At 41.1% G+C, this 16,499-nt stretch overlaps 2 protein-coding genes across 2 annotated transcripts; one reads left to right on the top strand and one right to left on the bottom strand.

The window, feature by feature from the left end:
* Positions 1–981: 981 nt before the first annotated feature.
* Positions 982–2,308, bottom strand: LOC141813646 (calmodulin-like protein 11). Its single transcript, XM_074701610.1, has 4 exons — positions 1,946–2,308; positions 1,687–1,844; positions 1,489–1,569; positions 982–1,298 (listed from the first exon to the last, which is right to left on the bottom strand). Exons 1-4 carry the CDS (start codon positions 2,016–2,018, stop codon positions 1,164–1,166), a joined length of 447 nt encoding a protein of 148 aa, XP_074557711.1. The 5' UTR covers positions 2,019–2,308; the 3' UTR covers positions 982–1,163.
* A 4,498-nt stretch (positions 2,309–6,806) lies between these two features.
* LOC141813516 (amine oxidase [copper-containing] alpha 3, peroxisomal-like) lies at positions 6,807–9,386 on the top strand. Its single transcript, XM_074701483.1, has 5 exons — positions 6,807–7,576; positions 7,655–8,039; positions 8,144–8,257; positions 8,346–8,893; positions 8,967–9,386. The coding sequence occupies exons 1-5, from the start codon at positions 6,807–6,809 to the stop codon at positions 9,166–9,168; spliced, it is 2,019 nt and encodes a 672-aa protein (XP_074557584.1). The 3' UTR covers positions 9,169–9,386.
* The last annotated feature ends 7,113 nt before the right edge of the window (positions 9,387–16,499 follow it).

Genomic DNA, 16,499 nt, shown 5'->3' with positions numbered 1-16,499 from the left:
AGTTTCGGTCGAAGAAGACTAGTGCCTAGAACAGTGGTGGAGCCGGAACTTAATCATCCCCCGGCTGATGAAAACCCTAGGCTGATCGGAAAAAAACCCTCAGGTTAATCTCCTTTCCATCTACCTTCCTCTCTCTCTTTCACACATAAGTTCTTCATCCTCAATGTCGTCGGCCCACCGGACTAAAGCTCGGGTAGACTAACAAGTGGCTCCACCCTTGGCCTCTAAAACTTATTTACAGTTCAACACTAAAATATTAGTGTCTTCCTTTGCCCTCATGAAACCAACCCTTTTGCATTTATTCTTCCCCTCTTCTTCCTTCGGCCCATGGATTAGGAATTAAAAAAAGAAAGTCCGATGGACGAAGAAAAAATTTCTTTAAAATAGAATCATTTTTTTGTACATAAATCCATAAAGACTAGGAACAATTTTAAATAGAAACTTATCATTGATATATATAGTAATTTAACAAAATGAAAACAACGAATAACTATAAATCAAATTTGAATTCAGAGTCATTGTCATTGTTTTGCTAGAACAATCTGAAGATCAAAATCAAACACCTTTGCGGAAGGATGATCTTCCAAAGAAGAGAGAGCAACAACTGTCGAAATCTTCTTTCCAATAGGGTGAGAAGAAATTCAATTACCTTAACCTTTTGGGGACCCAAATCCTTTCAAATGGAGAAATAAACATCATCACAAGTTCTCATAATTACGAGGTCTTGGAGAAGGATCTATTGCGACCACAAAATACCACCAAGATATGTATCCTTCTCCTACTGTGTAACTATAATGATCACAAAAGACCAATCCTGATGTTTGCAATTTCAGTGTTTGTGAGTTTCTGCCTCAATTGTTCATCTTTCATGAAACCAACAATTGTTTTTCTCTCTGTATATGATGATGCTTCTTAAAGCACCTTTACACCTTTTTAATCTAAAACCACAAGTCCTCAAGCTTATAAGAACCAACATAAATATAAACATGAAATATATATCAATTGATGTTTTCTGAGTAGATGATACAGAAGTATCTGATAAATATTTGGCAACTGATGTGTTGCAAGTATCAAAAAACTAACCAATATTCCAATAGAAGAGATAAGCAAGAAAGCAACATGAAGCTTTGCACTTGCATCAGGGCATAGAGTCTGGATGTTCTTCAGACAGCCATCATCATTCGCGAAAACTCCTCGAAATTCACTTGCCCATCGCCGTCGGTGTCTGCCTCCTTGATCATCTGAAGGACCTCTTCGTCTGTCATCTTCTCTCCCAGATTGATCATCACATTCCTCAGCTGTATACAGCATAGTTTATCATTGGAAAGGTCAATTACAGTCATCTAATTGAGAACATTTCATAACATGAATTATGAATGAATAGTGAGTCTATTATACGCAATCTTATTTTGTTTCCGCAATTCGAATCCATGATCACAAGGTCACACAATAATAACTTTACCATTGCACTAAGACTCAAAAACTTACCTCAGAGGCTGAGATGTATCCATTTTGATCTTTGTCAAAGACCTTAAAGGCTTCACGGAGTTCTTCCTCAGCATCTGTCTCCTTTTGATTGTACGAGCAAAAACAAAGACAAAACAGGGAGTGTTCAGTTTAATAAGATTTGACATGATTTATAGCCAAACAAGAAACACTTTTGGAACTCAAATTTTGTGTGTTTACCTTCATCTTCCTTGCCATTAAGTTCAAGAACTCAGTGAATTCTATGGTGCCATTTCCATTGATGTCGACCTCCTTGATCATATCTCTTAGCTCTTCTTCAGAAGGGTCCTGACCCAATGACCGAATGACAGTGGCAAGTTCTTCCAGAGTAATACAACCTATCACAACATCAACCAGAGAGAATCAAAATATATACAAACAGAAATTTGCAAGAACACCAATTACTCGACCAGATTTCAAAGAGGGAAGGAGAACAAACCATCTCCATCTTTGTCAAAGAGGCAGAAGGCTTCTTGGAACTCAGAAATCTGCTCATCTGACAATCTCTCCATGCCTGAATGTTTACAGCCTTAAAAGCTAAGAAAGAAACTACAAGGAAGAAGGACCAAAGAGCTAAGGAAGCAAGGAAGAAGGATCCTCTGGCAATGGCGTGGGGCAAACCCAAAGCCTCTTGTAGCTGCTGCAGGAGCCTTTGAAAAACCTAGTCAAATGTACCTTTTACCAACAGAGACACCGAGAAGAATACTTCCTTCCTTGCTTCACAATCCAACTTTTGACTGTTTGCTTTTTCTTCTTTTTCTTTTTTTTTTCCTTTTTTCTTTTCACTTTTGCTTTGCTGATAATCTGCAGCGACCTAACAGCGATTTAAGAATCGATATTGGGCGTTATTAAATTCAGGCGTGATTCAGTAGCAGTTGCAGGGGGAGTTTTAAGTATCGATCAAATCTCCAGTTCTTTTCTTTTTCTAGAGATTTTCTGCACTCCAGCCAGGCACACAGCTGGAGGTGGGATCTCCTTAGTCGATGCGTGCATGGTGATGGTGCAGTGTGGTGTTGACTTCCAGTCCCAGATCGCCATGATCTGACCGTATCTCTGTTTCTGTGTTCTTCGCAATTGTTAGAGCATTTTTTATGCAAAATATGAAAGATCTGATCGATCTTACTCTCTGTTTTAGAGAATCTGACACGGTGCAGATTCATTTGGTACCGGTGTTTCTACTGGAAGCAGCCGAGTGGTCAGGTGGGGCCCGATCGACGCGACCTGCCCACGCGGTTTGACTTTGACTTTGACTTTTGCCAACCTTGACTCGTCGGTTTGCCCGCCTTTTACTTTTTTTTATTCCTATCACGCGTTTTGGCGGGCAGTTTGACCGGGAATTTATAATCACACGCTTAAATTTTTTAAATATTTAAATCATGTACTGTACTTTTTAATTATGCATGAATTTTTCAAAGAGCTATTATTTTGAAATATTGGCAATTTAAAGATAATATTATTTTTGGTTTGAGAATTTGAGCATATTTGGAGTCCATTATAAACTTATCGAAAACTATTAGATGGGCTTTCAAAATTCAAATTGAAAAAAAAAAAAGAAGAAAATATATAAGAGCATAGAGTAACTCCAATACTCGTTCTTTATCGATAAGTCATTGATCGATCAGTAACTTGGTCGTGTCCGACCATAAGAAAGCCATTGTTTCTCGACAAAAATCACCCCAATAATCCAATTGCCCCCTCCTATGATATTGAATAGCTCCGATTATTCGACAATTTCCTTAAGATTGTGTTCTTGCTATCTTTGTCCGCTCTAATTGTTAGATCTTACGTGCTAATTAATATTGGTAACTTGAGCAAGGTGGACTCGTGTGATGAGTTCTCCATCCAAATTAAGACCAGAGCCATTCACAAATGATCGATCGATGGCACGTTTAGAAAGCTATTAGTCGTATCATTTAATCATAGCGTCAGTTATTCAGCTAATATCGACTAATTAGGATTATGGGCCTCCGCGGGTGCTTGTGGTCGTCAAGCAAGGATCAGAGGTACTTCGGCGGATTGAGTGGGGATCCGGGAGGGAGGAGCGGGAGCCACAGACAGGTTCAGGGAAACCGTTAGGACAGCGGCAGCCACAGCCTGATCGAAGTCTTCTTGTGTCATGGTGATGAGGGGAGGTCGATGAGGATCATCCATCGGCATCTCAAATCCGAACTTTGAAGTTTCCCACAGATGGTGCCAAATTATGTTCGGTTGAGAACCACCCATGGACGTGTCACCAACCAGGTCGCCTCACCAGCAGGGAATTGGATTGAAGGATGTTGAACCGTCGAGTCCTACAATCAAAATAAATGTGAGAGGGAAGGCCAGGGGTGCCTTGGCGTGACCACTCCGACGCTTAAGTCAACAGGCGAAGAGGAGGAAGAAGAAGGAAGAACAGAGGAGAATGAGAGAGTGAGTGTGTGATCGCATGTGTGCACATACCTGAGGGCGGAGGGGAGTGGCCGCTTATATACAGGGGAGGGGTGTGAGGTCATGTCTTAATTAAGGAAAGTGTCCCATCGTTAGTTATTACCTTGTCAAAAAAGATATGAAATGATCAGATTACAAGTCTCATCTCTGACATACGTTTGTAAGGTCACGTCGCACGTGGGTGTCAGGCGGCGATCATAATTACAGCGTAGGGGACTTGTCAGACGAAATGATGGGAATCGGCGTAGTCAGGCACCGTGATGACCATTTTGCATGGACCTTAACCGAATCCGACTGAGGGTGAGGTGGCCACGCCAACTGGAGGATTCGGCTCGGAGCTGTGCGTGGGGTACCAAGGAGTCGACTTCGTGGGGAATCGTCCACATAAGAGGATTCGGCTACATAAGAGGGTCCGAGTAAGGATTCGGCTCGGGCTTGGGAGACCATATCTCAGGAAACTCGGACTCGGTCTTTGACTCGATTCGGTCGATTCGGAGCGAGCACGGATTCGACTTGATGGGCGACTCAATTAAGGACCCAGCTCGGGTCCCGAGGGAGAGGATCGCGAGTCGAGGGCTGACTTGGTCCAGCCTTAAAGTCAATAGGTTTGGGCCGACAAGGGACTCGGGCCGAAGGTCGAGCCGCCCCTTCTGTTCTGTCGGTCTACACTCCTAAAAACCCATAACATTTAGCCTAACTTGTTTAGGATTAGATGAATTAGCTTCAATTAATTTTACCTAACTAGGTGCACTATGTAGGATACACCTTATCCAGTTTAGACATGCACTTTCATTAGACTTCACTAACGTACTATCAAATCACCTAGTTTTGATACTATGTTGTCAAGGTTAAATTACCTTTTTCATATCTAGCCATTCTAAGTTAAGCATAAAATAAGCATGGTATTGAAAAACAACAATCAAAATAAGAATAAATAAAATAAAAATTGTTTACTCCCCCTAGATTGACGATACAAATTTAATTTTCTCTCCCCTAAATCACAACCTTGATAATGTTTACCTAAGTAGTATATTTGATTTCTAAGAATCCAATATTGGTTGTTTCCATTAAATTATCGATAATGAGAAGATGTAGAACTTCAACATTGGTTGTCGGAGAGATTTGGTATGTTGACGGCATAGCTTGCACGAACAGAATGACGAAAAAGAAAATTGTGTACTAAGTTGTTCTTCTAAGCTCGACCATTGAGGTACTTTTATATACTTTTATTGATCAACTGATCCTTTTGATTAGTCGACTGAACCCAATCAGATCCCACAAATCTAGTGCTTGATTTTTGACTTTAATGGTCAACAAAACCCTCTGATCTGTTGATCGAGCTTCAATGATGCTTGGGTTCGTGTCTAGGTTCATGATCCGATCGAATCGTATCTCTGCGAAATCAGCTTGAGCGGTCAACTGATACTCTTTAACGGTCAACTAATCCTCAAAGTTTCCTTCGCAGCCTGATCTTATCTTATCAGATCTTCTATTTCCATATAGGTTCAGTTGACTGATCCGTTATTTCATTTTGGACTTGGATCGTATCCTGATTGTGCTTATCTCTTATGTTTGTTGACCGAACCTCCCTATTCAGTTGACTGAATCCTTCGATCAACTGAAAACTCTATAAAATAAAGTTATTGATATAATGATAATTTTGTAAAATAGAGTTAGTGACAATTTATTTATGCATGCTTTAATCTAACAGCATGACTGTCTGATCTCAACTTAAAACTCTGAGTTAGTTTCTTAGTTAAATCATCGCCTAAATATTTTATCTCAATTGAGGCACGTCCTCACTACCTTTCATTCTGAAACATCACTCCAGGACTTACCTTACTTGCTTGCCAAATATTCGATCTAACTAGTCTGTTTAGACTTTTATTTGTTTAGTATCTGATTGACCTACTAGGGCTTTCTTCTTTACTTGATATCCAATCTAATTGATCTGTGTCCGATCCTCCTGATCTACTAAGACTCGACTGTCAAGTGTCTGATCTTCTTGATCCACTAGAACTTTACTGCCTAGTGTCTAGTTCTTCTGACCCATTATGACTTTCCATATTAAGTGGCTTGCACACTCAACATTAATATTAGATCCATAATGTCTAACTTTAGATCCTTTATCAAACAACGAAATACAAGTTCAATTATAGGTGCTACTTGCACAAACAAGAACACCATGTAGCTTCCTTGTCTGATACCTCTAGGACTTTATATTTGTCAAGTGTTCAACTCCTGATTGCCACTAGGACTTCCACCACCTAGTACCTGTTAGGACTTCCATTGCCTAGTGTTCAGCTCCCTATTGATCCATTAGAACTTCCATCGTCTAGTACCCATTAGGATTTCCACAGTCTAGTACTTACTAGGACTTTCACTGTCATTGCCTAGTACCCTATTAAGACTTTCCACTAATTGTTTGATTTTTGATTACCTAACCTACTAAGACTTTTATCCTCCATCAAATTATCCGCATCTACAAACTTGATAAACTCATCAAATCATAAAACAATCAAATTTTAAATTGATAATATATCAAAATATAGATTCGATATGATATTTCCTGTACCAACACAATTATGGACAGGGGCATAATTTTTGCGCTTTAGAATTGGTTAAATTATAATTTTGATTAACACCATGCTTGGATGATCATTGACCAATTAGCTGGTTAAACGAGTAAGACAACGTAGAAGAAAGTTTAGTGGGGATCATGATTCACTGTTGGGCATGTTGAAGAGCTTTTGAAAATGAGACCATTTAAATTATGTGTTGTTGACATTTATTTAATAAAATAATCAAATCAAGTAGAAGTTGAAAGGATTATCAGTTGAATGAAACTTATTTCATTCTACTATTTTTTGTTGATGAGAACTCCAATGGCTTCCATGCTCTCCATCTCTCTCCTCCTCCTCCTCCTCCTCCTCCTCCTCACATGGTTTACTCCGATCTGGTCGCACCCTCTCGATCCCCTCGCTCCTGAAGAGATCGCCACCGTCCGCCGCGTCATTCTTTCTTCCCGCCTCGCCGCCTCATCCGCCTCCTTTGCCTTCCACTATGTGGGTCTCGACGAGCCAGACAAGGCCCAAGTCCTCTCATGGATCCACCGCCGCCCTCCCCGACGCGCCCTCGTGCTGGCTCGCGCCGACGGAGAGACACATGAGCTCGTCGTCGACGTCGGCCGCGCCGCCCTCATCTCGGATCGGGTCCACCGGGGGGCCGGATTCCCCATCCTAACCCTAGAGGAGCAGGCGGCGGCGGTGTCGCTGCCGCTGAGCTATCCCCCTTTCGTGGAGTCCGTGAGGCGGCGCGGGGTGGCGCTGGACGACGTCGTGTGCTCGACCTTCACGGCAGGGTGGTTCGGGGAGGTGGGCCAGGTGCGGCGACGCCTCGTGGTGGCATGCTTCGTGGCGGGCGAGACCGTCAACCTGTACGTGCGGCCGATCGAGGGCGTCACGGTGCTGGTTGACCTGGACGAGATGCGGATCATCGAGTATAGGGACCGGGTGGCGCCGCCGGTGCCCAAAGCGGAGGGGACCGACTATCGCGCGTCGACCAAAAAGATTATGTCGTCGAAGCCTGGCGCCGTGTTGCAGCCGGCCGGGAAGGGCTTTCAAGTGGACGGCCACTTCATCAGGTTAGTATAGGTAGAAAATTAGTACATTTGACCGGAGATATCGACGTTGTAACTTCTACTTCCCATTTTCTCAAACAGGTGGTCGAATTGGGAGTTCCACCTGAGCTACGACGCCCGTGCCGGTCTCGTCGTCTCCCTCGCCTCCGTCCACGACGCCCAGAAGAGCACTCGCCGGCGTGTACTCTATCGTGGCTTCGTGTCGGAATTGTTCGTGCCATACATGGACCCCGTGGAGGAATGGTACTTCCGGACCTTCTTCGACTCCGGCGAGTATGGGTTCGGTCTCTGGGCGTCTCCCCTCCAGTCGGCGGCTGATTGCCCTGCGAACGCCGAGTATATTGACGGCTACTACGCCGGGCAGGACGGGAAGCCAGTCAAGCTGCCCCAGGTGTTCTGTATCTTCGAGCGGAAGAGTGGAGACGTTGCGTGGCGGCACACCGAGTTCGGATTCCCAGGCCGACTGGTAGTATCTGAATAAATTTTACAAGCACAAGTTCAATTTTCTCTCAATTTATCCTAATTGAGAACTTTTAATCGCAATGATGATTTGAGATAACTGCTGTGCAGATTAGGGAGGTGGAGCCGGAGGTGAGCCTGGTGGTGAGGATGGTGGCGGCGCTCGGGAACTACGACTACGTCACTGATTGGGAATTCAAGGCCAGTGGCTCGATCAAAGTTGTGGTAAGCTCTCTGCAGTAGAATAGAATCCAAGAACAAACAAAGAATTAGAATTAAAGTGCAGGACTAATCCTTCCATAACTTCCTAAAGGTCTCACTAACCGGCATACTCGAGGTGAAGGGCACAAACTACACGCACGCCGATCAAATCCCTGCCGGCCTTGACCCGCACGGCTCTCTTCTGGCCGAGAACACCATGGCTATCTACCACGACCACTTCATCACTTACCACCTCGACCTCGACATCGACGGCTCCAACAACACCTTCGTCAAGTCCAAGCTGAAGCCCACGAGGGTCACCAGTGGAAGCGTGCCTCGCCGGAGCTACTGGACCGTCTTCAGGGAGGAGGCCAAGACGGAGGCTGACGCCCGGGTGGAGATGGGATCTGTGCCGGCGGAGTTGTTGGTCGTCAATCCGAACAAGAAGACCAAAATGGGCAATGCAGTGGGGTACCGGCTCATCAGCAACAGCGCACCGGCATCCTCGTTGCTCGCCGACGACGACTACCCAGAGACGAGAGCAGGGTACTTGAAGAAGCAGGTGTGGGTGACTCCATATAACAAGTCGGAGAAGTGGGCGGCTGGGCTTTACGTCGACAACAGCAGAGGAGATGACACTCTAGCAGTTTGGAGTCAGAGGTACTATAGATTACGGATTCGATCATCGAGTTCTGGATTGAAATGCAAATTTTAATATGAATTTCCAACTCAGAAATAGAGCGATCGAGAACACGGACATCGTATTGTGGCACACCGTCGGCTTCCATCACATTCCCTACCAGGAAGATTTCCCGGTGATGCCGTTGTTGAGCGGAGGATTCGAGCTCCGGCCTTCCAACTTCTTCGAGAGCAATCCTTTGCTGAATTCAAGCGCATCAGGGCAAGTGTACACCAACTGCACTTGCATCGCCTAAAACTCTACACTCAACGATCTTTTGCAGCTTAGTCATTGCCAAGGTAGCATCGAACACGGCGGGCAGGGGCTTCAAGATTCGATCAAGTTCAGAACAGATTTGATCGACCTCTATGGAGAATTGTTTTAGCATATATATTATAATAAGTCTACAGCTGAAACTGAGAGGGGTTGGCTCTGTGTATCTTCAGCGTATCTTTCATTATTGGCGTTGTCTGGTGCCACTCCCACATTTATGTCTTTGCCTCGTTGGCAGGATGCCTTCCTCTTGTCCTTTGTATATCAGGTTCATCGAAGATACCCCTTTTAAAAAAAATCACTTCAATATATTTTTCATCTACAAAATATTTTTATTTCTATACTATTATAATAGATATGATATAGCTGCCACAACAAATAAATTGATTTAATATTTATTTTATTAATTTAATTTATTAAATTATTACATATATTAAGTATTTTTATATTAGAATTATTTATATTAAAATTATTTTAATTTTATTTAAATCACTTTAAAATTATTTAAAGTTATAATAATTATGATCAAATTAGTAAAAGAATTATTGATATAAAAATATTTCATGTATAATAATTATAAAAATTAGTAAAAGTATTATTGATATAAAAATATTTCAATTAATAATTTTAATGTTATTAATTTTATCTTCTGATTTTTTAGATTAAAAATATATTGAAATCTTATTTTAATTTAAAAAAATTAATATAAAAATAATAATTAAAAGTACCTTTTAAAATTTACCTTTATTTTTTTATCCAGATTTTACATATGCTCCTAATTTTGACGTTCTTGCACACCTTTTTGCCCAACTTTTCTGTCCATTTTCTTTTCAGCTATATCAACTTAACTTCAGTCATATCTTTTGTTATTGCTGGATCTCACTTGCCGTTCCATCTAGGCTAAAAGCCTATTAAACATGGAGAATGTCTATTTAAGGGCATTGTTAATTGATTTAAATGTTAATATATATCACAATTTTTAAAAAAAAATATAGGATCACATACCGATTATATTAACATTTTTTATTAACACATATATATTTTAACATTAACCTTCATTATTTGTCATTCCATCTCAGTTAAAAGCCTATTAGACATAAAAGAATACTTAACAATTATGTTAAGTGCATTCGTATTAATTAATTTAAACGTTAATATATGTCATCTCTTCAAAAAATATAGGATCAACATATCACATACCAATTATATTAATACCTCTTTTTTATTAACACATATACATTTTAATATTAACATTCATTTGTGAATATCATCGTCCACTTATTTATTTTTATTCTTATTTTATATTAAATAAATAAATACACTCACTCACCTTAAATCCTTAATCATGTTTAAAGAATTGAATGCTGATGTGTGTAGACGTTGTAACATTCATCTACATTAGTTATAATATTATTTGAGTGGTATAACACTCATATAGTAATGTTGTCCCCGGTAGCTTCGGGAGTACGCAAACTGATATGTATCGTCGAGGCTAGTGTTCGACACTATCTCCGTAAACGATATTGCTCCGCTACGGTGCTAACGGATAGCAGTAACTCGTTCCCAAGATACAACGACGATCGTCTCGGAATAGTAGCACTCCAAATTCCGAGACCAGCGAACCTTCTCGTAGACTTCTTGGACTCTTGAACTCACAAGATGAGATGAATGCTCAAGAGAGAGGAGAGAATCGATGAATTGGATGAGATTTCCAACATCTGGAGGGTTCTATTTATACTAAGTGAAGAGGTTGAGTGAGTGGATGTGACCCTTGGACGAGATCAATCTGGACCGTCAGATCTGGAGGGTTGTAACCCTTCATCTAGCCCCCTTGATCTCATCCATCAGATCTGAAGAGTTGTGCCCTTCAGATCTCGCCTCTTGTCATAAGCCGTCGGATCTGAATCTCTTGATCCATTCGATCTGACGCTTCAGATCAGGTCTCATCCCAGTGGTCAGATCGTGACTCTTCGCGATCCAACGCTCCAGATCGCAACCCATGCGATCCATCACACCTCTTTGATCTTTGATCAACGATTGCCATCCGTTCGCCCAATCAACAGTCCAGTCAACTCTATTTGCCCTCGTGGATGCCACATAGGCACTGCCACGTCAGATACGATCCTGACACGTCACCCGAGTGCCACGCAGGCACCGCAATGTCCACTGGAGCATAAATTTAAGCTCCTCAATGCTCCTCGCGACGACGCGTACGTGCGAAGTGCAAAGTGCGCCTACAAAGCGCCCATTGCGCACGTGGCGGGCTCACAGGTGCGAGCACCTGCTCGCCCATGGATAGAGAGCACCTGTGCTTTTTATGTTAACTCCATTAACACAGTAACACATATAAGGAAACTTTAGCTTGCGCCGGTTAGCGATGTGGGACTAAAACCCCATCTTTTCCTTAACGTTATTTTGGACATAACTTTAGTGTTAGGACCTTGTAAGCTAGAAGGGGGGTTGAATAGCTTCACTTGATCAAACTTGAACTTTCGTCGATGAAGAATCCTCGCTACACACCCTCTCAACTCAACAATGCTAACGCGAAGGATTTACTTGGTATCCGCCTCCTTGAGGCGACTAATCCAAGGATCTTCACTCAGCTCACTCTTCCACTATATCTTCTCCTTCTCGGACAAACCCCGAAGGCGGAGAAACCTTCTTACAACAGATTACAAGTTGTATACAAACAACCAAGCAATACAAGGAAGAAGAAGAGTAAAGATGTTACACAAAAGTGATGAGAATGCTTCTTCTTCTTCAAGAGGTTGCTCCAAGCTTTGTAGATGAACACCAGCAGGTTTCTTGATCACTAGAGCACAAGCACTTGGAGCATAAACAGTGTTGAGTTCTTCCTCCACGAGTAGCTCTTCACCATTTAAACAGGTTCAGTTTTTATGTCATCAGTCGACTGGTTTTACCATGCCAGTCGACTGATTTAGTCAAACCCAGAAAACGACCACTGAACTGCTGAAGTCACGCCTGATTTTTGTCAGAATTCAAATTTCAGTCGACTGGTTTTTCCCATCAGTCGACTGGTTTTATTTCAGTCGACTGATGTGAAGATCCAGTTGAGTCATTTTACCTTCTGTTCGCTCCCAGTCGACTGAAGTATAAACCCAGTCGACTGAAGTATAAACCCAGTCGACTGAAGTATAAACCCAGTCGACTGAAGTGTAAAACCAGTCAACTGGATTTTAAAACCAGTTGACTGACACCAGGATTAAGTGGCTGAAATGAAGTCTTACCGAGTTCTTTCCTCGCTTGATCAAGAGTTTGGTCGTCGACCTTCTTGATCTTCATTTGCCTTACCCTATAAGGACTTTCTCATGCCAAGAGCTCGCCTCTTGGACTTCCTCGCTTGATCAAGAGTTTGGTCGTCGACCTTCTTGATCTTCATTTGCCTTACCCTGTAAGGACTTTCTCATGCCAAGAGCTCGCCTCTTGGACTTCCCTTTTGCCTCACGTCCGGTCTTCTCACCCGCAAGGACTTTCCTCCATTTGCCTTACCCTTGTAAGGACTTTCCCGTGCCAAGAGCTCGCTCCTCGACCCTCTTGGACTTCCCTTTTGCCTTACGTCCGGTCTTCTCACCCGCAAGGACTTTCCTCCATTTGCCTTACCCTTGTAAGGACTTTCCCGTGCCAAGAGCTCGCCTCTTCGACCCTCTCGGACTTCCCTTTTGCCTTACGTCCGGTCTTCTCACCCGCAAGGACTTTCCTCCATTTGCCTTACCTTGTAAGGACTTTCGCTCACCAAGTGTTCGGTCAACCTTGACCCACTTGGACTTTCCTCTTGCCAACTTCCATATTGGACTTTCCATCTCGTGCCAAGTGTCTGGTCCTCCATGACCCACTTGGACTTCTCACCATCAAGTATTCAGTCAACCTAGACTTACTTGACATCTTATCAACATATTGATCAAACATCAAAATCCAACTCGAGTCAAACCGAGCTTGGCCAACTTGGTCAACATTGACCTGAGGTTGATTGCACCAACAATACCGCTATCATTGCACCAACAATGATTTTAGAATTCCTAAACCTTTAGGAAATCAAGAGTTTAAGTCATGAAGTTAAAACTTTAACCTTGAATCTAAACCTCCTTCTCATATCCTTATCTTCCCATTTTTAACATCCCTTTCTTATTTTCATTAAGAAAATCACCTTTGAATGCTTATCCAAGCATATCACATGGTTAGGGATAGTTAAGTCATTCGGGATGAGCCTAAATACCTTAAACACATTCATTTTGGTGAAAAATATAAAACCAGTCGACTGATTACTGATATCAGTCGACTGATACAAAGAAAACTGCACTTTCAATTTTCAGACCGACTTTCAAAAATACATAAGTAATTCCATAATTCTTGAAAAATCATGAAATTTTATACATACATTACTTATGTCAAATAATATCAGGGAAAAATAGTTTTCTAAGAAAATACATTTTTATTTTCAAAAAATGATACAAAGTTGAAAACCATTGAAAACTTCAATGTTTCACTCTAACTTTGTATCAATTTGATCAATGGTGATTCCTATCAACAAATAAACTTCACCAAGGTTTTCTAAAATATTTTTGAAATCATTTTCAAAATCAATTTTCAACCATGATCTATGGGCTAAATGTACATGACTTGCACATTAGCTTTCCCCATGATTGGCCAACACAACATCAATTTGTTTTGATGAAACTAAAGCTCATTTGGTACATCAAATTGCATCTTGAACTTAGTTCATCATCCTAACATCTCACTTGTATCTAATGTTTCTCAATACACATGCAAGTTAATCCTATTGTCTTGTGAGATGTAAACTAATTTCCTTTTTTTTTTAAATAAGGGATCATGCATTTCTATTTAGGTATTCTATATTTGATCATCCTACCTAGGATATCAAATAATGTCATTTATATCCTTAATTATAATCGATTGAAATAATGCATATAAATGAGTATGACATCGTATCGCTTTTTCGATTCGTTCGTTTACTATCAAATACTAAAGCAGCAGAATTAGAAAAACAAGGCAGGGGACACGCGGGATTTACTTGGTTCCTAACCCCCCAGGGTTAGTACGTCCAAGGCCTAATCACGGGAGGCGCCCGTCCACTAGTGGTCTCCTTTCCGAACGGCGTTCGGAGGCGGAGAAACCCGTCTTACAGTCCAAGAATTACAAACAAAAATTAACTTAATAGGACAAGTAAAGAAAAGTTAACCAAGCAACTTGTAGCCGATCTGGAAGTCCGAGCACCACGTACTCCTCCTGGACCTTCCCCGGTTGCAAGCGTCTGGCTCCGTTCGCGTTCAGAAACACCTCTAGTTGAGCAAGGAGGTTAATTGGCTTGAATGAATGGCTTCTACACGTTGATGGCCTTATATACTGCTCCTGGGTCGACCCAGATTGCAATCTGGGTCGACTCCAGCCTGCGTGGCAGATAAAACTTCCTTCTTTGTCGTTATCAGCTGCCTGGGTCGACCCAAGTGCCATTCTGGGTCGACTCCAGCCCGAATCCGAAAAAACTCAAAACACCTTTTTTGTATATCTCTGAAAGGGCTTCGCAACGCATCCGAGTTTGCCTCGTTCTGAGATCTGAGTCAAAAGTTACGGCCTTTTGAAGTTCGGCCTGCATTATGATTCCTGCAAAACAAGCATTAAAACAACCAAGCCAACCTAGCTTTTACCTTGTGGGTCTAACTTTGGATTTCTACCGAAATCCTGGGTTAGTCTAACCCACTCCATTCTGGAGAATTCGTGCCAACCAAGTCACCCAGACTTGTTGGACTTGTGCTCGGCTCTGTCGTTGCCCCCCAGGACTTGGAATGCAACTGATCCTCCTGATCAGTCCATCCTTCCACTGCAACTTGGTCCTCCTGACCAAGTCCAGTCCTTCTGCAACTTGGTCCTCCTGACCAAGTCCAGACTTTGCCTGGTGCACTTTGACTCTGCCAAGACTTCCGCCTGATCCTCCAAACCAGGACTTCCCTTTGCCTAGCCTACCACTAGGACTTTCCCTTGCCCAGCTTCACTAACCAGGACTTCCTTGCCCAATCGTCCAGATCAGGACTTCCACTACCTAGTCTAACCGACTAGGTCTTCTCATTCACTTCCACACATCCAAACATCAAGTCCTGTTTGGATCACCCCTTGGTCAAACTGACCAGACTTAGGTGTATTGTCAAACATCGAAACTCTAGGCAAGATCTTAGTGCATCTTGCACCAACAATCTCCCCCTTTTTGATGTTTGACAATTTCTTAAGTTAATATAGGTCAGGGTTTAATTTTCTGGGAGAAATCTAGATTATTAACTTAAGGCCCCTTCTCCCCCTTTTCATACATCAAAAAGATTTTAAATTTTAAGTCCTTTCACTCTTGCACCAACAATACTGGTAACCTCTTATGGTCATGCCTAAGTCTTGACAATTCTTGAAAGACCATAGTAAATTGTAAGTCTTAGTTTTAAGTGATTTTCAAGTGAGTTTTTGAAACTTTGCAAACATGTTTTTTGTAGTGATTTTTGAAAGGTTTTTTTCTAATAGTTTTCAAAAAAATAATTTTTAAAAGAATCTTCAAACTTAATTTTTCAAAATAATTTTTGAAAGATATTATACTTTTGATTTTCAAAATAATTTTGAAGATTTGTTTAAAATAGGTATTTTCAAAGATAGGTATTTTCAAAATTTTTTGCAAAATAGGTAAATTATAAGATTTTTAATATTAATTTTCAAAATCTAGATTTTGTAAAATTTTAATTTTTAGATTCAATATATATTTTTTAAAAAATGTTTTGCAAAATAGGTAATTTTTGAAATACTAGTTATTATTCTTTTAAAATAGAATTTCACCCTTAATACACATCCTTTTTGTTGAACAAAGCAATCTCCCTATGTGTCTAAGGGTTTGCAAAATAATGTAATTTTTTTAAATAATTTTGAAACAATTTTTAAAAGTATTTTTAAACTAGATAGTTTTTGAAAAACTATTTACTATCCTTTTAAATTAGAATCTCCCCCTTAACTAGACACGTCCTCAGGGCTCTTTGTTAACCACAAAGCAAACTCCCCCGTGTGTCTTAGGGTTTGATCCTAAATCAAAAGAATAATATAATAATTTTGAAATTAATTTTAAGGAAAATAATTTTAAATTAATTTTACTCTTTCAATTTAGACCTCCCCCTAAATCTGACACTTCCATAGGGCTCCTTGTTAACCACAAGGCAAACTCCCTAAGTGTCTTAGAGGTTAATCTAAATCAGCCAGAGCAAATAACTTAAGATTTTTAATTTTTATTTTGTTAATTGAACTTTTAAACTT

The sequence above is a fragment of the Curcuma longa genome, chromosome 20, assembly GCF_044706935.1.
Source record: "Curcuma longa cultivar G26 ecotype Majalengka, Jawa Barat chromosome 20, ITB_CL_G26_1.1, whole genome shotgun sequence".
Classification (NCBI taxonomy): Eukaryota; Viridiplantae; Streptophyta; class Magnoliopsida; order Zingiberales; family Zingiberaceae; genus Curcuma; species Curcuma longa.
This window is presented reverse-complemented; position numbering and strand designations above follow the sequence as displayed.